This window comes from Talpa occidentalis, unplaced genomic scaffold (genome assembly GCF_014898055.3).
Source record: "Talpa occidentalis isolate TD23 unplaced genomic scaffold, MPIMG_talOcc4v2.1 talOcc4.13, whole genome shotgun sequence".
In the NCBI taxonomy this organism is placed as follows: Eukaryota; Metazoa; Chordata; class Mammalia; order Eulipotyphla; family Talpidae; genus Talpa; species Talpa occidentalis.
In genome coordinates this window covers 17234024-17259427 of record NW_023601322.1, presented here as the reverse complement: position 1 = coordinate 17259427, position 25404 = coordinate 17234024, and the positions used below count along the sequence as shown (strand labels likewise).

Here is a 25404-nt window from a genome sequence, read left to right as displayed (position 1 = left end):
AGGGTACTCAAGGTGCAGTTTCTCTTCAGCCGTTTTCCTTGCTTGCATTCCAATCCACACTTCTGATCCGTGAACTTTACTATTTAAAATACCTAACCATTTATTCTTCCTACACAAGTTCTCTTGCACCGGTGTACAAATGCTATCGTTAAAATGTAAAAGCAGATAAACACTGGTGTGGAGAGGTGGAAAAGCCCACACGGTAGCTAGGAAAATAGAATCTTTCACAATTTTTGATTATTTTAAGTGGTCACCTGAAGATACATAACTGGAATACTCTGATACACCTATGTAGAAAGGTAATTTAAAAAGAACCACCTATTATTCTTAACCTTTATTAAATAGGATCACTTTTACGAGGTTTCTCAATGCCCTCCCCCACGCACAGTTAACAAGGACTAACGGGAAATGGTGACATCATGGGATAGCCGTAAGACAGAAATGACTAAATTCTGTTGTGGAAGTAACTGACATGGAAAAGATGTTCACAATATAACATCGCTTACTCCCACCAATTATGAAAATTTTTGAAATGAGGAAAGTAGAAATATATGGGAAAGAGGGATAGATAGTACACTGAGAACCAGCGTCAGTTTTCATGCTAACAGATCCACTGATAGGAACAATTTAATGTGTACTAACATGCCTATTACCTATTTTCTAAACCTAATGATAACAGCCTTTTCACTACCAAAAACTACTTAGCAAGGGAATTTTCTGGATGAAACCTATCTAGAAAGAAGTACTATCATCACAATGAAGCAGCTAGTCAAACCAATGGCTTCCATTTACCATATCCCTTGCAGGATTATGAGAAGGAAAAATGCTAAGCCCTCCTCAAAAGGTTTGCCTAATTCTTGATTCACATTGCAGATTATCCAACGTGGAGTGGTGATTCTTGTTAACACTGGTCCACATGGTTGGGTTCCTGAACCTCTCTATCCGACAGTTCTATAAATAAGAAAATTAACACAGGGGTGCAAGGAAAGGTAGACCCAGAAGTACAACTTGGATAACATTTGTTTCAGACAGTTTTGGCTTACTCTGGCAAGGAAAGCATACAAAGTAGATTATTTTCAAGGTCCTCTGAAAGATCTTGACCTTATATTAGGTAAAAGTTGAGAAATTAATAGTCACAGGCCCTTCAGCCTACGCCGAAATCGAATAAAAACTGTCACACACACAAAAATGAAGACAATCCTAAAACTAGCAATATAATTTTGGCAAAATAGCTCTAGGATAGTGACCTTGTTCATCATTAAATCTACATATTCTGGCCTTCTAGCAAATCCTAGGATTTTGTCCAAAATCTACAATGAAGAGACTTGCTATGACTTAGTAACATCTATAAATACTAAGAATGATTAACATTTTGATTTTGTAAAAACAATCTTAGAAACTCTTTGTTCTGCTTTTTAACAAATGGTAACAATTTACCCAGCATCAAATCAATTTCATTAATGGAGTAATATTTTAATTAACTACAAAAATTTTCAGAAGGTACTTACCAACTGAAAGTTAAAAACCTGTCCCTTTAGAGGGGGCAAGTAAGTTTCATAGATTTGGTGACATAGACAGAAATCCATTAACTAAGGACACAAACTGAGTAACCACTAAGTTGGATTCAAGATTTTAGTTAATGCTAATGTATAAAAATTTTCTTTTTAAACAATTAGGTTAATGTGCTCAGCAATACATACAACTAAATCTGAAACTAGCTAAATATTTAATTTTACTATAATGTTATACTCAAAAGAAAAAGCTAAACTCACATAGAAGTGTAAGGGACAATCAATATTAAACACACACACACGCACACGCACGCGCGCGAGCGCACGGCCACTGCAAGAGAACACAGGCAGCTATCTTTCCAGTCAAAACGAATGATTCTATGGAAAACATCAAGGAGAATACATTCAAGTTAATGGAAACAAGTCTTTATTAAGTAACTTTTAATATCAGAAAAATAAAACTCTTATAATTCTCTTTACAGCAAATATATAATATCAGTGCTTTGGCCATCTTAAGTTAAAGGCCCTTTATCATAAAATATATGGTTTTAAACTTTACTCAAATTGAATTTATAATCCCTATGACTTCCCTACATATACATAACAAAAGAGTGTAGTAAAATTAGCAAATACTAAACTATATTGATAATTTATCATTCTTAGTTGGTGGTTGTAAGAAACAGTACACGCACCTAATATATGTCGATTCCTTGGCTTATTAGTTGCAGTGTACAATGCAACAAAATACAAAATACATGCTTGGTGAACATTCGTTCGTATCTACAAGACGGCAGCTAAAGATTAGGTTTCAATACTGACATTTAAACTATCCTACAAGCAATTAGCATTACATCATAATATGCCATCAAGGCAAATTTTTTATACTGAAAAATCAAAATAAAAACCGTTATTTGTAAACTTTTATACGAAATGTAACTCTTCAAGTGGAAATAAAAATAAAATTTGTCTATTTACTATTCAATACACATAGGATTTCAACTTTTGTTATACTGAGAAAAAAAGCTCTTTTGTGTTGGGAAAATAACGTTTCAAAAATAATTAGTAGAAAAACCCACAAGTATAATGTTTTGTCCTTTCAATACCAGCATAAATTTGGGAACATACTGAGGATGAAATTAGACATCCACAGGTGAAATGTAAAAGTGTATTTTAAAGAAATCTTTCCTGTGATTGGAAATAGTTTTGAAATGAAGTAAACTGATTGGAGGTTGTCACAGCTGCTTTTATGAATGATGCTAAGGGCATTATTACCCTCTCTCTCCCTCCCCCCACCCCAAAATTACTAAAAATAAAAATATATTTATAATGTGCAAGACAAATATGGATTGAACATAAAATGTTTCACATTTTGATCTATAGTCTAGAAATTAATCAGTAACTTGATCAGACTAATGAATGGAATGTTCGCATCCTTAATTATTAGCCAATATAGGTGCACCCCAAAGCCCGTCCTGAAATGGAAAAAACCCAGGTGGCCATTTCCACATTCATGGAGGGACTCAATGGGTAGGAATCCACAGTGGACACAATTGCATTCCTGACCCACTGACCACACAAGCTGAGCACTCTGGGCGAGATGAAGGTCAATGTAGCAGTTTCTGCCCCAAATTGTAACCAGTGATCAAGTAAACTGCCATGGCCCTACTATTACCAATAAGTAATCACAATGCATTAAAAAGTTAACTTGCAATCCTGCAGAATTAGGCATAAGTTGTTGTAAAATAAAAAACAAACCTGTTTTGTCAAAACTGGCAGTGTAAAGAAGGCAGCACTGGAAGTGTCTGAATCATCTGTAATGCCACGTACCCTCCATAAACTCTTAATGGGGTTAGGCTTAGGGACCCACTGTTTTTAAAATCTTAGACATAAACACTTTCTCATAGGCATAGGCTCACGTGCGCTATGATTATCTTCACTCAGCCGAGTTGAATGTCAGCTCTAACAATTCTCTCACAAGCTATGTCTCTGGGTCTACAGGATAATATTAATCATTCAAACCAACTAATAGACAAGAGACCACTTAGGTTTAGTGTTACCATAGCAGCCTTTTATAAGTTTACTAACAACTTTAGCCTAATCCCAATAAAGCCTGATAACAGTCATAAGAATTCATTAGGAAGTTTACTGGGGGTACCATTATACCCATGCCTTTACGAGTCCATATAGATATAGTATTTATGTATATATATATAGTTAAGAGTGAATTTGGATTGCCTGAGTAACAGCTGTCTGGCAAACTGGACATGATGGCGTTCTCTTTTCACAGATCTTGTTGGCACATTCCATGCAGAAGAGGTTGTGGCCACATGGAACTAGGGCAGCAATAACTTCATTCTCAAAGCAAATCACACAGTCGTGCTTTCGTCTTGATTCTGGAGGTGAGCTAGAGGTGGAACCACCATTGGAAGAGGAGTAACTATTGGTACCATTAGAAAAAGCAGGGATGTATACTGGAAGGCCAACGTGGTTGCCTGTACTAGGTGGGTCGCTCCTAACCCTCCGAGCAAGTGGGTGGTCAATGCTCTCAGGAAATGTAGGAGACAGACGAGGAGTAGATGGCTGACTTCCTCTACGCTGAGTTTTCATGTTACCAGAAGGATCACTCCCAAAGCCAGAGAGTGGGTTAACTGGTTCAAACGGAGTCCAGATCGTTTGAGCGGATGTTGGTAGAGAGTCAAAGGCAGGAGAATCAACTGCAAGATCTTCTGAGCCTACAGATGGTAGTGTGTCTCCAAACCAAAAGTTTCCTGTGCTAAATGGGCTTGTTGGACTAAAGTCAGCCAGCCTGTTGCTTCCAAAGTAGGAATCTGTAGACCCACTTCCCAGAGAACTGGAACTATCATTTCGATAATTAGATATCATTCTTGCGCGGCTAGGAGGAACTGGATTGGAGGAGAGCCATGCAGAGCCAAGGGTGCCACCTTCAAAGCTTACATCAGTACCGTTGTAATGGAAATCATTCTCTTCGTTGAGCTCAATATAGTTTCCCGTACGCATGGCAATATGCATTTCTATTTCTTCTCTTGCTCTGTCAACATTTTCGGGCATCCCTGTCACTTCAAAGACAGGCTCTTTATCTCTGCTTGGAGTTACTATGTATGTGTGGGTCTGCTGCTGAATTCTTTTAATAGTTGCTCCTTTGGGTCCAACTACTAATCCTACCACACGATAGGGGACCCTAACTTGAACGGTGGTTTGACCAGGCAGATTAGGACTGCATGACAACCCTCCAAGGGCAGGGCCATTTTTGTTTCGAGATGCACGAATCATGGAGAAGTGCTCTGCAGCTGACAGGATTTCTCTTTTGGCCATGGCAACATCTTCTTTTCGTCCTGTGACAACAAAAATGGGCTCTTCACCGCGAACAGGTGTCTTGATGTATGTGTTTGTCTTGGCTCTCAGTGCTTTAATTTTACAACCTGTTAGAAAGAAAATATTCCATAAGAACCAGCATCAACAATATAAAGACAAATCTCAGCATTCCAATCACACTAAATGTCTGCTTATGAGTATTTTTTTGTTTGCTTGTTTTTAATTCTAAAACAAATCACTAGACATTGATAGCTTTCCTGAATGCTCCTAAATCCTCGTCTGGTGGTCTCTCATTTGGGAAGAGGTGGTGCCTCTACTGAGAGGCCTCAACTCAGAAGTCAGGCTTGTCATTTCCTTCCATTTGTTATTAGTCATTGCAAATGATGCATGAAGTACTCAAAGCAGGTGAGCTCTGCCATCAATGGGTGTGTCTTTCAGAACACCGGCATTTACTACCTTGCAGAGTGGTGGTGGCAAAGAAAAACTATTAATATTTTGTGAGACATTTAATATCTATTGTCTCATTTAATCTGCACAATAACCCTATTAACACTCCTTTCATTTGCTAAGGAAACTGTACAATCTGTCCAGGTTCACAGAGCTAGTAAGTGGCAGCATCAGAGTTAAACCTAGTTTGACTTCAAAATCTATGCTCTTTTTGTTAACCTAAGAACCTCAAATTTTGTATGACTACCACAAAATTTAACTGACTTCTACTTGTCCTATCACTTTAACTTAGTATTTTTCTTTCCTTTGATGACAACAAATAAATAGGGGCGAGACAAGTATAAAAGTCTGGGGTAAAAACATTAACAATGATTTTGCATTCATTAAAGTTCTTGCTACATTCAAAAGAAACACAGAACACTAAATGGAATATAGGTACTGGATGTGCCATTATTCAAGAAGGTCTACTGTGATGGGCAGATTCATTCTCAAAAGTTTTTAGCCCCAAATTCTAAGTATATTTAATTTAAAAAACTAAGTATCTAAGATATATGTGCATAACTATTCCTAATTTTTTTACTTTAATCAACTTTTGGGGAATAGTTACCCATTACCAGTATCAACTGCAAGAACAGAGATTTTCAACTGTAACTTATAATGTCAATTATACAATTAAGGCATACAGCTCTAGGGTTATACTTTTCAAAGATCTTAACATGATGCTTGTGCCTGAATAAATTTGTTCTCATGATATAGCATGCTACTCTTTGTTCTTCAAAATAAAGACAGCGAGGTGTGATTGGAGATATACATGACAATTTAAGCAGGTCTTTTTCTTAATCTTTCCCCTTTTTTGGCATCCAATTCATAATGTGCAAAACTATACATATCATTTCTAACATGCATAACTGCAACAGCCATGCCCTACAGGTCTCCATGCCTCCCGTTTTGCCTCACTTCAATCCATTCTCCATATTCACTTTGGCCAGATGCTTTTTAAATAAAGCACAGATCAGATGATGACTTATTTGCATCAGTACAACACACAAAGCCCTTCTTTACCTAATCACCTTTCTCTAACTTATCTCTTAATCAGTCTCCTTTCCCCCCTCCTCACTTGCTAAACTTTGCAGTCTGCGCCCACCATATTAAACTCCTATCTGAGCTCCCGTGCCCTGCCTCTTTCCTCCTAGTTCTGCTTGCTTAGCTCCTACTAGTCCTTCAGATTTTACTTAAGTTGCCTCATCCTCTATGAGGATTCGTCTCCCTCTGGACTGCTTTAGGCACCCTTCTCTAATTATTCTAAGAGCACTGGGTGACTGACCATCAGTATATATCATGGGTGGTCATGAGATAGTTGTTGAAACAAAGATGAGTCTTTTTTATAAAAACACTTGGCATCATTCCAATGCATATTGTTTGGCATCTAAGTTACTTTGTGCCTAGCTTTTAAAGAGTGTCATATTGCATATGGCCCTATACTGCAAATCACATATTCAATACAACCTTACTCAATCTACTACTGAACTTTTGGATCTTAACCACAAATGAAGATCCTGTTTCCCTTTCCAACATGCTGTAGAATTTATAAAGTGGTTGCGCTCTCACTGCTGAATCCTAGGACCAATCATGAAGACACGTTTAGTGCTAGGTTTACTCTAACCTGAGGGTTACATTATTTGAGTAGACTGATGGAGGATGGGAGTGGTCCCTAAAAGAAAAACTCCAAGGAAAACACTTCAAGTGAAGAGACTGGATGAGGTATAAGAAGGGTCATAAGAACGTGGTTTGAAAGCCATCTAGAAATTATTTACAATGAGTAGAATTTATGCTATTATGAAACATGAAAAGTTGTTATTAAGAATGCTAATAGTTTACATCTACAATGAACTAGAAAAATATATTGATAGTGTAACTTGAGTACAGGAAATGCTATCTTTGCTTATGATAGAAAGTGAATTGGAAGACCAGAACAATAAAAGACCAACTTTTGAGCCCAGATTTCCTCCAAGACAGGGAAGTAAGAGGCCCATCCTGCCCCAAAGACAGGGTGCTTAGGTTTTTTGCAGATCAGCAGTAAGAAGGTAATGGTAATTATCCCCAAAGATGGGGATAATTTGAATGGTGGGGGTGGGGGGAGGGTTGGTGACAAACTAAAGGAGAAAACAAAGTTTCATTATTTTGCAGGTAGAGGATGTAAAATGCTTCCTGAGGAGTATTTCAGATTTTTATTTGAAAATTCAAAGACCTTAAAAAAAAAAAAAAGTTTATCTATCTATCTATCTATCTATCTATCTATCTATCTATCTAAGAACCCGAATATAGGCCAAATGCACAGGAGGGTGACAGGATTCACCAGAGACAGAACGGGGAACAGAACAGGCAGAATGATGAAATACATTGCTGAGGGGAGTAGCAGGCGCGGCAGGAGAGGTCTGCTGTGCCATGTGGGACCCTCACCGGCCGGCCGGAATTGAACCGGCACTGCAGAGGCTGCGGACAGCTTCACAGTGCAGCACTCAACCGCCTGCTCCACCAGGGGAGGCCCTAAAGACATTTTTTTAAAGGCATGAAAAAATTTATAAACTGAATGATACAAAACTCAGAAGTCATAAAAGCAGTGATAAATTAGACTACTTAAAAAAAAACTGATGTATGACCAAAGTCACCTAAAACAAGACATGAAAATTGACATTTTCATGGGAATTACAAAAAACCTGAAAGCAGAATTAGTATGAGGAAAAGGACATCCATATTTCTTGTGTGCTGTATAATCCGCTCTCTCTGGAGGTCAAGTTTGTGACATCTATCAAAATGACAACTGCAAGTGTATGTGTAATTTTGTTCCTACAATCCCACTCATAGAAGAGATTCTGTAAAAATGCTTGCACAGGTGCAAAATGACCTCTGGATTATACTGATTATTTATATGACAGTGAGGCTGGTACAGCTACGTAATGAAATACAATGCAGCCGTAAAACTGGTTGATTTAGGAGCACAGGACAGGAGGGAGACTTCATTTTCACTGTATACTCCCTTATTTTTCACTTTTGAGCTATACAAATGATCAGTTTTTCAAAGAAATATGATTAAATCAGAAAACTTAAAAAACATATTTTATGAGATGTAGCTTATTAGCTGTTTTTTGACTAGTACTGGAATTACTGTAAATTGTATGGAGAGCATGGTAAATAATTTCATAAACTTAAAGCTGACAATTCCAAGGATTAACATTTACTTTCTTACAAATAAAAATCAACACATTGGTAAGGTATGTTCAAGGTAGCCTACCGGCAGAAGCCTAGACCAGACTGAAGGTTAAGAAGTAGGATATTACCAATAATTTTCATAGTTCTAATTTTATTTTGATTTGGATGTAAATTGCCCCCCCCCAAAAGCCCCCCCTGCAATTTATTTCCTGGTAGCATGCCATTTCCTCTTTCTACACCAGTGTGGCTAGCATGTTTTGCTCTTTAGCTGCAGTCAGATTTCTGATCTTCTCACTCTGGCATAGCAGGGTTCTGTCTTGTTTCTCCAGTGTAAGGAGAGCCTCTTTCTTCCTCCAACTGCTTTAGTAATTAAGAGGGACAGGTCCTCTGTTACTGGAGAAGAGCTGAAAGTGATGGTATCTTCAATGTTTCTCAAATATGGATTGCACTATCAATTTAATGGGTTGCAATCTGCACTAATGTGTTCCAAATGTTTCAGTGCAAAGTACAACAGGTTGCAATGTAAAATGTTCTTTTGCTGGGGGGGGGGGGGAGGAGACGGAGTATCACAAAACCAGTAAATTAGATCATTTTTAAGGATACTTTCCAGTTGCATAAACATGTGGACTGATGTATTTAAAAACAAAAGAACCAGATGTAGCATTATGGTCTGCAATGTAGAGGTAATTACTATGTAAATCAGTTCATCATAAAATAGGAAGATTATTTGGATGAAACTGACCTAATTACAAATCCTCTACAGCAGAGTTTTCTCCAGTTGTTCTCGATGCTCTGGCTAGTGAGGAAGAAGGTCAGTAATCCAGAGGTAAACTGTCTATGGAGCTCCCATGGCAAGAAACTGCAGATGGCTTCTAGGAACTGAGAGCTAGAAGGAAAATGGAGGCCTCTATCCTACAAAAAAAAAAAAAAGGCCTCTATCCTTACAAAAAAAAAAAAAAAAAAAAAAAAAAAAGAATTCTTCCAATAACCAGGAAGCCTGTTTCAGGATCCGGGTCCCAGATGAGAATTGTTCTGTTGGCCAAGGCCTTGATTTTAGCCCAGTGAGACTCCAGAATGGAGAATGCAGTTACACCCCATGCCCTGTCTTCTGACCTAGAGAAATTCAGATAATACATTATTATTTTAAAACCACTAACCTAATGTGAATTTGTTATGCAGCAACAGAAAACTATTCAAGTTCTTTGAGACCAAAAGGACCCTGCAATCACTGCTCTAAGATAACAGCAGCCACAATGTTTGGCGCCTGTACTATATTCATATTCTGACAGTCTGGGCGCGCCATCAAAATGAAGCAGTTGCCTTCAGCATACAGCAGTATATTAAGGCATCACAGCAAATACGGAATTGCCATTAGTTCTTCATAAGTCCAGAATTCTTTTCCTGTTCTTAATTTTGTATATTATCTGCTTCAGTTTTGTACTGCTGCCATAACAAGGTCTCGCACATAGTGACAAGGACACACATTTTTATTTTGTATTTCTGTAGGTCAGAAGTCTAACATGGGCCTCAACAGGGTTTAAACCAAGGTGTGGACAGGGTTGCGTTCCTTTCTGAGGAGGATCTATTTCCTTGTTCACTCAGGTTATTAGCTGAATTTCACTGTCTAAGGTTATAGAACTAAGTGCCTATTGCCTTTGGCTGTCAGTTGAGGGCCATTCCCTGCTTCTTAGGCTTCCACATTTCTTGGCTTGTAGCCCCCCTTTCTCTATCTTCAGCCAGAGTGATAATAGTGGGCCCACCCAGATGATCTCAGATAACTTCGGTTCTTAAGGTCCCCCCTTCACCGTTGCAAAGCCTCTTGCCAAATTTAGCATATATTCACAATTTCCAGGTGATCAGGGTAGAAGACATCTTCAGAGAGGGGTTTATTCTGCTGACCACAGTACCATTTCCCTTCTCTAATTATTTCTCCCTTTCTTCCAAGTCTCTGGCTTTTGAACAGAGAAAAGTATCTGACTCATGAAAATTCAAAACCCAAACCCAGGATTGCTTAGAAACTCAATGCTCAGGTCAACGATGAGATAAAAGGGTCATGAAATGTGTGGAGATCACAGGCATTGGAATAGCATGAGGGGATAGAGCTAAAGATAAAATAGATTAAAAAAAAGAAAAGAAACACATAAGACAGGGTGTTTATGCTGAGAAGCAAGCAGTTGGGCAGGGGAAGCTCACGTAAAAGCTGCCCTCCACCTGTCCTAGGGCTTTGCCCAACTATGCCTGGTTAAACCGCTCCTTTCCCACAACCAAGGACATTTTCCAATTGTGAAGGAAAGCATCACCCTCATGCGTGATCTCACCCATTCAAATACTTAAACTGCCTGTAAAGACACTGGTGCTAATTCCAGGCGACATAAAAGGAACTATCACAATTTCGGATCACAAGGAGTTCAGAGTCTAAAACAATGTATAGTCGTATGAATGAAAACAGACATACAAAGGTGTGGAGCACAGAAAAGGAGAGGTCTTTGTAGTGCTTACACAGTAAATGAAAGAGGCATCTGAAACTAGTCTAGAGAAAAGTCTTTTTGCTGTGTGGGAAGGGGAGCAAGGGAACAGCAAATGCTAAAGCAGTGAATCAGGAGCACATGATGGCATTTAGGATACACACCTGGCTTTAAGCAACTCTCGGAGGGTAGAATGGTTGGGGAGATGGACATATTCAATGTCAAGTGAGGGAGTTTAAACTCCATCTTGCAGGTATAAATAATTTGTTTTAAAGAAATTAGTCCCAAATGTTATGTCTAGTGTTACTATTTTGACAAAGAATTTTGTTTTCCAGAAATTAAATTAATTATATTTTCATTCACTCCATAAATTAGCTACACGCATGTTATATGGCGAGTTCAGAAGCATGACCATTTGGAAAAGATGAGATAGTATGTGTAAAAGGTTTTAACTATCATCACAAATATCACACATGAATTTCTCGAAGTCCAGTTTAAAAGAAGCAATGTAAAGAGCAGAACTGGGCTCTAATCTATCACTAGTTAGTTGCAGTTTCAATGTCAGTCAAGTCACACTTATATTTCTTGACCAAGCCCCTCTTCTCCTAGGATATAGCCACCTCTTCTTTCTGGTCTAAAAAGCACTTGGGACAAGGAGACACTACCGTATGTCACATACATCTATCTTTGTATAGATACAACCTATCTTTCCTCAAGGAAAGGTAGGTTGAGCAAATGGCTGGGAACACAAGACTTTGGATAGACCATCGCCAATCAGCTACTTCAACTCTAACAGGTCTTTTATTTTTCCTTTATAGGGGAGGGGAAACTGATTAAAGATACTATTCTTATCTGGTTTTTGTAAGGACTAAATGAAATAATGTATTGAAAATGCTGATCACGATGCCTGTTACTCAGTAAGGTGCTCAGTAAAGTGTAGCTTTTGAGAACTATCTAAGTAAACCCATTCCCTTACTAAGTATTTCATGAGTGACTGAACTAATTATCTGGGTGACTGGGCTTAGCTTTGAATTTATAAAAAAAATTTAACACACTTTTCAGTTTCTCAGGCTCTCCTAGATATATTCTCACTTAATCATTGTAATAGCGTGTGAAAAGAAGGGCCAAAAAGAGCACAACTATATTTGCTCAATATCTTCCAGCTAGAAAGTCAGGTCTCAAACCCAAGTTGTCTTAATCTGACAGTCACTATACTGTTTTTCTCTAAAAGCAAATTTGTTTCATTATGTATTAGAATGGGGGGGGGGTGTCATATTAGTAATGATTTCATGTAAAGGTTTTTTTTTTTTAAAAACTTGGAATAGTCTAGACAAGAATATGCAAAAGCTTTTAACTCTACAAGGACTCAGTTTCAGTATTATTCTTCAAAGACTGATAAATATCAACTAAATCCTCCCAAGAGGATTTCTCATGCATGCAATTCCGAAATTTAAATAAATCATTTAGACTAGCAATGAAGTATATTCTAAAAAGCATAATATAGAAATACTAGTTTTCCCTTTTCAGGCCCAAGTGTCTTGTTAACTCCCATAATTACATTTTCTAGATTTCTTTTGTTAAGCATACTGTCTCACTTTAGGTATCATTATGAGCACTTTAAATAGCTGCATTTATATGATTTTAGTTTTGCTTATCAGTATTCACATAGATAGCAAATACCTCAAATTGAGTAGTGCCTACTACCACTTTAAAAAAAAAAACAAACCTCAAAAATCAAGGTTGATTGGGGCTCCTTGTTTGGAGTTAGGAAAAAAGGAAAAGAGGGAAAAAATTCCACTTATCAAAACAAAGAAACTAAAACAATAAATAATGGCAAGTTTTCAATCTAATAATTCAGTTTAATAAAAGAAACACTTTGCTTCAGGCATGTTAATGACATTAAAGATGCAAAGATAACTAAGATTCAATTCTGGCCTCACTGTCGTATATCAACTTTAAGCACCAAAGGATTTGGTGTTTGCACATACTGTACAGACAGTGAATTGTCATTTTCTTTTGTTGGTTGGTGGTGCTGTTCAAATCTTCTATATCTATGCGTAATTTTTTGGTTTTCGTGTTCCATCCCTTAAGGAGATAGGTGTGTTAAGTCTCCAACTGTGAGTTTGAGACCCTGGATAAGTTACTTACATAGTAACTCATAAAGATCTGTTTCCTTGTGTAGATCTGTTCTCTTACCTACATGTTAGAAGTAAGGATCAAATATGAAATGACACTTAAATAATGTTTGTCATTATTAAAAGAAAAGAAAATTAAATAAATCAATTTTCCAAGCCAGTTAAAGGCAGTTAGAGAATTTATCTCCTAATGCTAAAGTGCACATTTAGACTGTGAAAAGCATGTAAAGATCAACTTTACAAAACTAGGAGGATTTATGTTGAAGTCAATCTAACTGGCAATTTGAAACAAGGTTTATTTTTGCATGACTTTAGGGACTCTTTTTGAACAAAGATCTGAAATATGAGCTACAAGAGATGATCCAATTCAATCTCATTTTATACATGAAGAAAACTGAAGGCTAGATTTGCCCTAAGAGTAATCACTCCCAGACACACTATTCTCTCAATCTGTATTATTTCCCTCATAAGAAAGAGTTCAGAAGAATTCCCTCTACATATAAAATATTTTAAAAGTTCAAGTAAATATAACTATCCCTTTTTATTTCACTTTATTTAGGCAAGAGGATAAACAATTTAATAAATAAGCTTATATCTGGCATTTCGCTAAAACCCAAAGAGTGTAAATTAGAGATGAAAGGCTGAACAATTTTCCTAAATGGGGATTTTTAAATCAGGTTCCTACCTTTAGAGGATGCTAATAGAAACTTTGGAATATACACTGGACTCAGATTCATTTGTGAATGATTCTTTTCCAGACTAGTTTAGCTCTTCACCAGGAAATACATTTCAAAAGCTCTGATTTTAAATAAATTTTAAAACATTTAAATAAATTTTAAGACATACTGTAAACATGAAAATTTGTAATTTATATCATTTAGTTAGCAGTATACCCTAGGAAAAATGTACTAAAATACAACTACTTGGTTTCAACTAGTATTTTAGATTGTACTGGAGCACAATCCAAGCTTTACCTTAACTTCATATATAATTTATTATCTCTATACTTTCAGTTGTACAATGAATTTGTACTAATGACAGCCTCTCAATCTTGATCCGCACAACAATTGGGAGGGGCTGAGAAGAACAAACAGATGAAACAGGTTTTTATTCCCTCCATAAGAGACCCAATGAGGATAAATACTTTGTCCAAGGTTCTAGGCAATAAATGGTGAAATGAGGTTTTTAACACAAGCTTTCTGATTCCAAGTTCAACTTCCTTTTCTACAGTACACTGCAGTGGAAAGGTAGAAGCAAAGCCAAAGGGGAAAGGAGAATTGGGGCAGTAATAAAAAGGTCAGCTCAAAATGCAAAGTATTTTTACACCGATAACCTTTTTTTGATAAGATTTTCTAGTTATCTGGAACGAAGCCCTCCAACTAACTACTTTATGACTATGTTCAATTACATCTGTACTTTTCATTAAGGAATTCTGCACTATTTTAATTATTTGCATATTGCTAATAATTGCATATTATTTTAATAGTATTTCATGATGAAACAGTGGTCAAACCAGGCTTTCCTGCATACAATGAATTGTAGTTTTTTGTTTACTGGACAGAGGCAACAAAGCATATCCACATGAATTGTCTTTAAATTCCAAACACTGGCACGAAAAAGGTTGTATTCAACCAAAAGGGTTGTATACACAGGGTAACTTATTCTCAAAACCAGTCATGGAATAAAGATTCAAAATATTCAAATGGCATTAGGACATGCATACATTCAGTTTTGTATAATTGAGCTTGGCAATTCTATTATTAGAGAATTATTTTAAAGCCCTGAATATCAGATTTAATCTTTATGCATTATTATATGGTACCTAGTGGTAGCATGGGAAAAGAGCTAAAAGGAAACCCACAAATTATGGTCTCTAAGTAATTTGTGAAGCATTAAGGCACAGTTTAATAAAAAATATCGCTTTAGAATCACCTGAAGGTCAATGGGAGTTTAAACTAGACTATCCAATAATTGAATTGGAGCTTCCTAAAGGAGTTTTAAACTGCAGACACTTATTTAGTATCTTATGAGCATTATTTTTTTTCGTTTTGAGTTCAACTTTAAATTACAAAACCTATATGGTATAAATTACATTTAAAAAAATCATGCAAACAATCCCATAGATCACAGAATATGTGGTCGTCACCATGGCTGTTCACTGATACTCGATTCTCTCCTTGTGGACTGGTTGTAACGCACTTTCTTACCAGATGTGTGGCCAGAAACTTGCTCTGATTAATGAGATATGAACAGATGTGATCATTATTACTACCGGTAAAACATTTAAAGATTGGCACATGCAATGCCACCATCACTCATTTCTCCAGCATAGGGGAAGACCAGTTGACACTTGAGATGGTGGTTGCTCCATCTGCCCCTATCCCTGAATGACTAAAAGGTGCAGAGCCCCCTTGAATTTTTAAACAGAGTAGTTGAAATTAATTTCAGAGTTAACTTACCAAAAGTAACATGTTTATCTATTATAGTTTCATGTATGTCCATTTTCCCTGTCATTCAGAATCTCTAAAAATATTGTATATATTATACCAGCTGCAGAAAAAGAATCTGAAGTCTATGGAGTTTAAGTGACTTGTTCAAGAGTTACTGGCAGAGTAACCAGAATTCAGGGATTTCAATTTATGATGGTTGGCTCTTTCCAATATATTATAGTTGAGCTGAGATAGTTAAAGACAATTTGGGGTAGTTTACAATAAGCATCATTATATTAAAATAAACATTCTAAAACATTTTTGTATTCAACTTAAGGCAAAAATTATTCAATTTGTACAAATATCAAATATATTAAAAATGAAAGCAATATAGAAAGCACATCTCATAATTAAATGCTACCTTTCCGTGAAAACGTAGATGTAAAAAGAATTACATAGAATTCTAACCCATAAACATGCTTGGAAATTTTTCTAAATAGAAATCCTAACAGAGTAATTAACAGTTCTCAAATACTTGCCTCCCAGGATCCTTTTTAGGTTGTTGGTAACCAGGAGGTAGAAAATACACCCTTTTCCTCCCTAGTGAATCAGAATAGTTCATTATCTGAATAAGGCAGGAAGAAAAGGCAGGAGAGTCTCCACCCATTTACAAACAATTATAATAATTGAACCTTTCTCACTGGTCCCAGAGTTAATACAAACTAATATCAGCTAAATTTAAAAGTTAAAGCCTAGAAAAATTACAGTATGTAGTTTTTAAAGTTTTAAAGTTATAATACACAAATTAACTTTCTGAGCTATGTATGACAAAGTTTTAGACACATTAAAACTGCAATATCAGATTAATCTGCTTTCTGTGTATTAGACCTCCAATTTTTATTAATTCAGACAGTAAAGATATTTTAAGTTATGCTTACTAGAAATCCAACATCCCAAAACCCAGATGCTTAGGGCAGAAATTACCCAAAACATTATTAACCTTCCTGAGTAGGATGCTTCAACAATGAAGCAGTAATGTACAACGCAAAGAACTTTGTCTTACAAACTGGTGTAAATCCAAGTTCTACTAGGTGACTTGATCACCTAATAAAACCTCAGTTTTTACATCTATAACATGTGGATAACTACCTAACAGGGTTAAAGCAAGTGACATAGTACCCAGCAAAGAGAAGAGCAATGATTTTCCCACCTCCAACACCATAAAAGGAAAAAACACTGTACTTCAGCATTATTCTGAAAGTTTTTCTTCTCATGAAATGCGTTTTTTTCTTGAATAGAGAAATTATGTACAGCATAAATTTCACTTTACACCCAGACAAACATGCTTATTTCAGTTGTTAGACCTTCAAGAGTGGTCTCACCATAAGAAACTGGGGAAAATTACTACATGGACACATTGAGGATAAATGGAAATAATGTGACATGCTTTAAAAGTGACAATATGTGAAACTACTGAGGATGAGAGGAGACAAAGTAGCTCAATAAGAAAGAATAACATTTCCAGAAGGGTCTGGTTCAATAAAAGACAAAATGGGAATGCAAGAAAATCCACTGGAGTAAAATATTAAAAAAAAAAAAAAAAATTCCAGTTTCCATTTTTCACATTCCTAAAAACATCAGTTTTAAAAAATATATCAGCACATATATTATTCATACATAAACACTCAGATATTGGGAGTACAAATACAATTAAAAGCTGGAGGTTTTCTAGAATATGAAGATAGGAAAACACACACACACACACACACACACACACACACACCATCAATTAAAGTCACCTGTGAAAACAGATCAACACACATTAATCTTACAGTGATATAAATAATGGGCTATGAGTCTTTAAAAACAAGGGAATTTATAACAGTAGATAACCTAGTTAATTAAGATGGGCATAGTTGTTTATTTCACTTTTTAGTCTAACTAGATACAATGACTGTACAAATTGGAACAAAGTTTGTTGAGTCATTAAAGCGCCTGTTAACCACTGTGAATGTGCCTTGGTCTTTTAAAAGATCTGTTCAGATTTACTTTCAATGTTTTACTTAAAAACTTTAAAAACTTTTAAAATGGTCAATAATCCTCTTTAGTTTCTGAGTTTTACAGTATTGGTTTCAAAATAGGATGCAAAATTGAAAAAATAAGGCCAATCAAACATTTGCAAATGACCATATGCTACTGGGGAGTATGAGTATGAGGTCAACATTTTGCCAACTTTCATCACTATCAAAATCAGTGGTTTGTTGTTTTGAAAGGCACTGGAACCAGAGGCAATCTACATGAGTTGTCAGTCTATATGACTCAGAATTCCATTTGCCCTACTCTGCTTTCAGAACCCAAGTCATAAATATCTCCATCTGTGACATAATTATTCCTAAAACCAATTAGGAGATGTCGAACAGAAAATTATGACTTCAGGTAATGAATAAAATGGCAGGAATGGATAATTTGTAAGGATGAAAATATAGCTCATCTGAAGCAAACAAATAAAATGATTCTGTCCTGTTTTACTCACTCAGGGAGTAAGGTACTCCTCCCCCATGGGGAAATTTCACACTGTGAACACAAACATTAGAAGTTGCCTAAATCTCTGCAGGAGCGGGGAAACACGGGTTTTATGACTGTGGCTAAGGGGTCAACGATCCACTAATTGAATGGTTCAGAAAAGGAAAAGGGCAAGACTTTGTGCCAGTATGACAAAATAGAGGATGATGGCGTATTTTTAACAGTGCCATCAACTATAGGAAAATCTTCAGGGGAAAAGGAATAGTCAGCAATTTGTCTCAATGCCCTAAGACATAAAGTCACATTTCCTTATTCACTAGTAAGCACAGCCCTAAAAAGAAAAATTATGACTTTATCTCATTAGCTACAATTTAATAGATGATACAAAATTAAAACTTGGAATGAAGTCAGTTTACTTGTAAATAATGAATTTGTAGAAAGACAAAAGTATGAAATTAAGGATCATTTTATAGTCTTTGAAGGGTAAAATATGGAGAATAAAAGTTTATTAACCAAATACGCAAAATGTCAGTCTTGCCCCTCAAACTAGCAAATAATGCTGTTTTCCTAAACTGTCACTAAAGTCACAAAGAAGCAACTTGCGCAGAGATGGTGACAGCCTGCCTAGTATCTTGCCTAGGGTTTTGTTTCCACACTCTAGTCAGAACCCACACCCTTTCTCACCACTCCCCTTTACAGATCCTGAGTATCAAAAAACCTCAAAACTTTCCAATCATACCTAGAGATTATTCCTCCACACCTTTCCTCACATTGTTCCTCAGTCTTCCATCTACATTTGTTAAAACCTTATCCATTCTACAAGGCCCTTTAGGGCTGATGTTCTCACAAGTACTCTTGTTTGTCACACACTATTGTTAGTGCTATTCCACTGTTGACTAGACACAGAGCTTCTTCAGGGCAGCAAGTAAATTAATTTCACGTGCCCAAGTGCCACAAATTCAATGCCTGACAAAACAAAAGCTTGACACACCTAGTAATTCCTCGATGTTCTTAAATGAGTGATCAACTATTCTGGATTTATAAATTGGGATGTCATAATTTTATCCTGTGTAGATGAAACAGCTGTCTCTTGGATTATTGTTCCTGCTATTGCAAAAGGCAAGGAAGGCATGTGAAACTTATTTACCAAACTATAGGAATAGATCCTCAAATGAAGGGCACCAGCTTTGAATGCCGCTTTTATGTACCAGGCATCAGGCAGTCTGGAATAAGCTCTCTGCTCTACCCAGATTTCGATGAATTTTTCTTATTAAAATCCTAGAGGTAAGAAACGAGCCAACTCTGATATCTGAAACCACCACATCCACAGACCTCTTCTGTATGTGTACTCCAGACCAACGGGGAAAGATGAGATCATGTAGCAAGCGGGAGCGCCATCATTTCTCTTTATCTGACCCCAACAAAGCTCTCCCCAACAGCGCGGAGAACACACCGACCAGCCTAACCGCCCCGAAGCCAGGCCGCCGCGGGCACCGCCGCCGCCTTAACAAAGGGGGGACGCGCCTCCTAGACCACAGGACCTTCCCTAAAGATGTCGGATGCGGAGGTGCTCGCGGCACCCCCTTCCCCCACCTCCACGGATCCACTCCTGGAATCCGAGACCCAGGTCCTTTGTCTGCGCCTGTGGGAGGAGTCTGTCTGCAGCGCCGGCGGTGCGGGCGAGCGCGGAGGCGCGTCTGCCGAAAACTGTGTGAACGCAAAGTTCCTTCACTCAATGACCCGATGCCCAATGTTCCTCCCTCAGCTACGCCCGAGTGTGCTCGGGGCGGGCAGCGCGCCGCCCGGGAGTGGACCCCGGAGGCGCGGCGAGGGCCACGGCGCGGCCGGGCCGCTCCCCCCGGAGCCAAGTTTCCGACGCGGGAGGGCGGCGCGGCCAGGCCCGCCGGGCTCGCCCCTCGCTGGGGAGAGGAGCTCCCCCCGGGGCGCCGCTGCTGCCCGCTCCCCCGCAGGACTCCCCGCGTCCGGGGCGCGGGGCGCCTCCCCGCGCCAGGCGGCGCCGTCGACTCGCGCCTCGCCGCCCGGGCGCACACCTGGCGCGGCGGGTCCCGGGACGCTCGGCGCCTTCCCCGCGCAGCCCCGCAAGGTGACCCCCCTCGCCCGCCCCGGCCCCGGCCCCGGCCCCCGCCCCGGGCGCCCCGCCGCGCCGGGCCCGCGCTCACCCTGGCGACCGACGATCTCGGCGACGTGCTCGGAGCTGGGCACCGGGACGCACTCGGTGGTGTTGACGCTCTTCCTCCGCAGCAGCGCCGCCTGCTCCCCGTTGAGGGCCGCCGCCCCGCAGCCGCCGGCGCCGTAGGCGTGGGACAGCATCGCCGCCATCATGCCCGGGGCATCGTCCGCGCCGTACAGCGCCCCCGCCGCGGCCGCCGCGTCCCGGGCCTCGAAGCCGCCGGCGGCCGGCAGCAGCACGGCGCCCAGGGGCCCGCCCGCGAGCGGCTGCGGCTGGGGGGCGGCGGCCGCGGGCGGCGACAGCAGCAGCAGCGCCGGCCGGTCCTCCTCCCCCGCCTCGCCCGGCTCCTCCTCCTCCGGCGGGTCTCCGTCCAGCTCCGCGCCCGCCGCCGCCGCCCCGTCCGCGCCCGGCTCCGGCGCGGCCGCCTCCGGGGCCCCGGGCCGGCCGGGCGGCGCGCGCTCCTCGGGGGGCCGCCCCGCCGCCCGCCGGGCCGGGCCCGGCGCCGCCGCGGCCCGCAGCGCCGGGGCGCCGGGCTCCGCCGCGCGGGGGTCGTCGAGGCCTAGCGCGGCCAGGCGCTCCCGCAGCGGCCGCCCGTCCCCCTCGAGGCCCGGCGCGCCCGCGGGCGGCGGCAGCGGCGGGGGCGGGGGCGGCGGCGGCAGGGGGGCCGGCGCCGCCGCCAGGGCCAGGCCCGCGGAGCTGCCGCTCGGCATCGCGGCGGCGGCGCGCGGTCGACGGCGGCGGCGGCCGGGTCAGGCGCGGCGGGCGGCGGGGCCCATGGCGGCCGCGGCCCCGGCCCGCTCAGCGCGCAGACACCTCTCCTCGCGGGAGCGGCGGGGCCGGCGGCCGGGCCCGGGGCGCGCCAGGGCCGCCCGCAGCCGGGAGGGCGGGGGCCGGCCGGGCCGGCGGCCGAGCAGGTAACTAGGTGGGTGGGTGGGGACGCGCGGGGCGGGCGGCTGGAGGCGGCCGGGCTCCCCTCTCAGGCTTTCTTTTGTTCCATGGCCTCAGCCAGCCCCCGGCGCGCGCGGCGGCGGCGACGCCCCACGCCGCTCTCCGAATGAAGCCGGTGCGCTCTGATTGGCCGCTTTTAATCGCCGGGCGCCCGCCCTCGCCTGCCCGCAGCCTGCTAGCGCCGGGCCCCGGCCCCACCCCCCGGCCGCTTCCACGGCCCCGCCCCGCCGCTCCCCAGAGCTTTCTGATTGGGTGAGCGGGACGAGCCCGCCCCTGAAGCCCTCGCCGGCCGTCCTCTCCCCTCCCCCCGCCCTCCCCTTTCCCTACAGGCTCACGAGGAGAGGGGCTCTGATTGTTCGCTTTACACGTCAATCTTTGTGACATGCCAGGTGGGGGCGGGCGAGGGGGCGGGACGAAGGCGGTAACTGAAGCCGAAAGCAGACGAGGAGGGGCTTCTGCGCAGGCGCGTGCTGTTCGAACGCACACCTGAGCGTCTGCCCGGCCGCGCCGCCCTCTTGCCCACCTAGGGCAGGGCTTTTAGGGTGCGGGGTGCGCGGCCGCAGCCCTGCGCCCGGAGGGCGTTGTTTCTCCAGGTTGAGGAAGAGATTTCCCTCTTGCGGGGTAAGGGCCTAAGGAGCCCTCGAAGGAGGGGCCAGGGAAGTTTCCTCCTCTCCGGCCGCGGGGGTGGTTTCCTGAACCGCGTGGCTGCCGGGCCTTCCCTGCGCTGCCCGGGGGTGCTCCGCCCTCTGGGCCGGGACCTCCCACGCCCCGCTGGCGGAGTCCGGAGCGAGGCCGGTTGGTTACGTCGGGATCCCTGAAATCCATCCCGAGTACCTTCGGTTCTTTCGGGGCTCCCGAGGAGATGAAATCATCGTTACCACCGTCTCAGAGCGTCGGTCGCCCAGGTGGTCCCACACCGCGGCTGTCTTTTCTAGGGGTTTATTTTCGACGGCTCGTTGAAGACAAAGCCTATCCCTTTTGTTCATTTTCAGCCTGCACCTCCCTCCTGTCCCCACCCTTGAGTACCTTGCAGTCTCCCAGGTTGTAACCACCAGTCGATGTCCTATGCAGCTATAATGCCAGCAACATAATGTAATTTTAGGATTTCTGTGACCCCCACTAAAGTCGTTTTAACAAATATGCTAAGTTAAGTATACTCAATATTTCAGCACACAGTCAATATAAAATTATTAATGAGTTTCTTCACGACTTTTTGAATGTAGTGTGACAGTATATCACTTAAATTTATCTCAATGCACATAGAACATCTCAATTCAGTGTACGGCACTGTAGCCATGTCTCAAGTACAAACTACTAAGAAGCCTTCCGACTCTTTTTGACTTGGGACCCTTTCCACATTGGGTGTAGCTATTGTATCCTGTCCCAGACTCGTATCTTATGGGTGAACTTTAATCGTGCTCCTAGTTTTCTAAAATTGTCTGGGATTTTACAGACACTAGTCCGAGAGAAAGCTGAAGGATATCTTGTTTTCTCTATTTTGTGTCCTTATGGCCCTGTGCACAATCTCATTCACATTTTCACATTTATTCTACTCCATTCAAGGGCCTAGAAAATCTTAGCTAACCCTGAACCTTCGCTGTTACTCTAAGTGTCTCTAATTTTCATCTAACCCTGTATGTTGTGTCTCTTGAGAACTCATTTGTAGCTGTAGGCTCTGGGGTAAGATTTCATCAAAGTCAAGACAAGCTTTCAAAAAAAGACACAGAACATGGACGAGACAAAATCTGAATATTTAGATTTAGCAGATCCAGAGGAGGGACTTGGACATGTTTTTAAAAAGTCACGCAAGTTGTTCTGAAGCTTAGTCAGGGTTCAGAACACTGATGCGGGGTGTGAGTTTGGAGTTTATAGAAGGAATCTTGCCATGAACTGTACTAAAAAGTGATTTTTTTTCTTTCCTACCTCCCCAATTAGTATAGTTTTCACTGATTTAGTATATCTCTACCCTTTTTCTGATCTGCCCCAAAGGACATAATATTTCATGGCTTCTTAATAAAGGCACTGGATCCTTTTTAATGTACCAATGAATAGCTTGTATAATCAGACATTTAGTTATGCTTGCTAGCTGTTATTTTGGTTTCAGCAATAACCATTATTTGATGGGTAGCTCTTTCAGCAAAGCAAATCTCATCAAGGAAGAAAGTCAAAGTGTACAATGGCCACTCCCAGGCTCTATCAGTCATTGGGAGAAAATACATAGAATTACTAATGAAAATCTTAGAGGTTCCTTTTCCCACCTTTTTGCATGACTGTCACTTAATGCTCACCACTTTGTCTTACTTGCTTCTCCCCAGGGCCCAATGCAAAAGCAGGAGTTCATACATTTTTCATTTGAGAGTGGTATAAAAGAGGTTGTGGGAGATAAGACCCATTCGGTCAATACATGGGGGCATATCACATTCAACTAAGATTTTTAAAAATGCTAAATAGTTTAATATGGGTGTTCATAATATGAAAATTGCTTTCTACTTTATTTTCCCATAATAAATGAGGTTTCATACATTTCCATACACAAATTATACTTTCATGCATTAATTTATACTTGATCAATAATGTGATTTATGGACTAAGCAGGAGATATTGAAGCTCAGGGACCTTCCCATATGGGTCTAAATTTATTATCTTGTAGTAAATCTTGTTTATGAAGCAAATTTAAGATTTGATTTTGCTTTCAAGAATGACTGGGATTCTTTCATTTAAATTCCTTAAACAATCCAATTCCTTCTTCTCGCCCCACAACCACACTAATTTGCATCTGAATGTTTCTCTTTCAATCCTCTAGCTGCCTTTTGTGACATAGGTTAATATAATAAGCTGGTACAGAAGAGTTGCTTTAAGAATGTTAGGACAAACAAGAAAATACAGAATCTGCTACATTTTATCAACTAGCAGACTGACTGCTGAATTAGCCTTTTTAAAAAGAGTTATTTTTATTTATTTAAGCATAGAAGAACTGGGGTGTAGGCCAGAGTTGTGGGGGGGCTGGGGTGGGGTGAGAGCATGCACCAGAGACAGAGTGAGGAGCAGAACAGCCAGCTCTATTGAAATACATTGCTGAGGGGAGCAGCTGTGCCATGTGGATTATCTCCCTGGCTGGGAATCCAACTCGTGTTTGCAGTGGCTGCTGATAGCTGAAACTTAACTCCTTATGCCAACAGGGGGGCCCTGAACTAGCCTTTTAAACCTAATTGTAATGATATTAAGGTAGGCACAGTTGCAAATTAAACAAAACTTGAAGAAATTTCTAGTAAGAAAATTTCTAGTAAGAAAATTTCTCCTTAGGTTAGACAATTTAAAAGTAATGTCGTAAAGAAGGACTCCACCTAGAAAACCCAAAGGAAACATTTGCTTCATTTTTAAGGCAGGATGAGTTTCTTTAAAGTAGGATGTCCTCTAGGAGCAGCAGGACCTGAACAGAACAAACATGTCATTGTCCTGCTTGAAACGGCTCCCGATTTTCTGGGAACAAGGTCTCCCACCTGGAATTCCAGGCCTTCCACACTCTGGTGTCATCCTTCCAGGTGCTCAAGTGTTCCATAAACCTGCTCAAATCTCTCCTCTGTTAATAAACAGGAACTCTTCCTTCCACCTCCAATTACCACCTTCTCTTCTCTACTTCAGACCCGCTTCTCCAAGCCGATTGCTTGCCTCCTTGAACGCATGCTGCAATGTGCCCATGGCTCTTCATGCTTTGAATTAATTCTCATTACTGAATCCAATGAGTGCTTTTTACCCTTATTCAGTTGAACCTTCCCATGGCAGGACCATCAACTGCTCCTTACAGCTCTTTCTTTGTTTGCCGCCTTCTGCTTTCCTGCCTACTTCCACACGCATGCCTCAGTCTTTGCATGCTCAGCATCCCTGAGAGTGTTCATCAAAGAACTGTCTTAGGCCTGCTTTCTGCTTACTCCGTACTTGCCACCTAAAAACCTAAAAATCATTTCCAGTTCCAAGATTAGTTACCTTGTTGGCAATTCCTTGACCTATGTGATCATCCCTGTCCTCTCCATTGAGTTCCAAATCCATAAATCCCACTGTTTTATGGATGCCTCCAGGCGGCAATTTCAACTCCGCTTCAATGTAAGTTCGATTCCCAAACTGAAATCTCAGTTAAAATCCACTCTTAAGCTTAGTATTAAATACCTCTAGCTACTCAGTTCCTCTGACCAGAGCCTGATTGGCATTCTTGAC

General features: G+C 41.2%; 1 protein-coding gene across 1 annotated transcript; it reads right to left on the bottom strand.

Annotated features, from left to right (window-relative positions):
* Positions 1-1915: 1915 nt before the first annotated feature.
* Positions 1916-21301, bottom strand: MEX3C (mex-3 RNA binding family member C). The gene is made up of 2 exons (XM_037508496.2): positions 20234-21301; positions 1916-4951 (listed from the first exon to the last, which is right to left on the bottom strand). Exons 1-2 carry the CDS (start codon positions 20952-20954, stop codon positions 3726-3728), a joined length of 1947 nt encoding a protein of 648 aa, XP_037364393.1. The 5' UTR covers positions 20955-21301; the 3' UTR covers positions 1916-3725.
* Positions 21302-25404: the final 4103 nt, after the last annotated feature.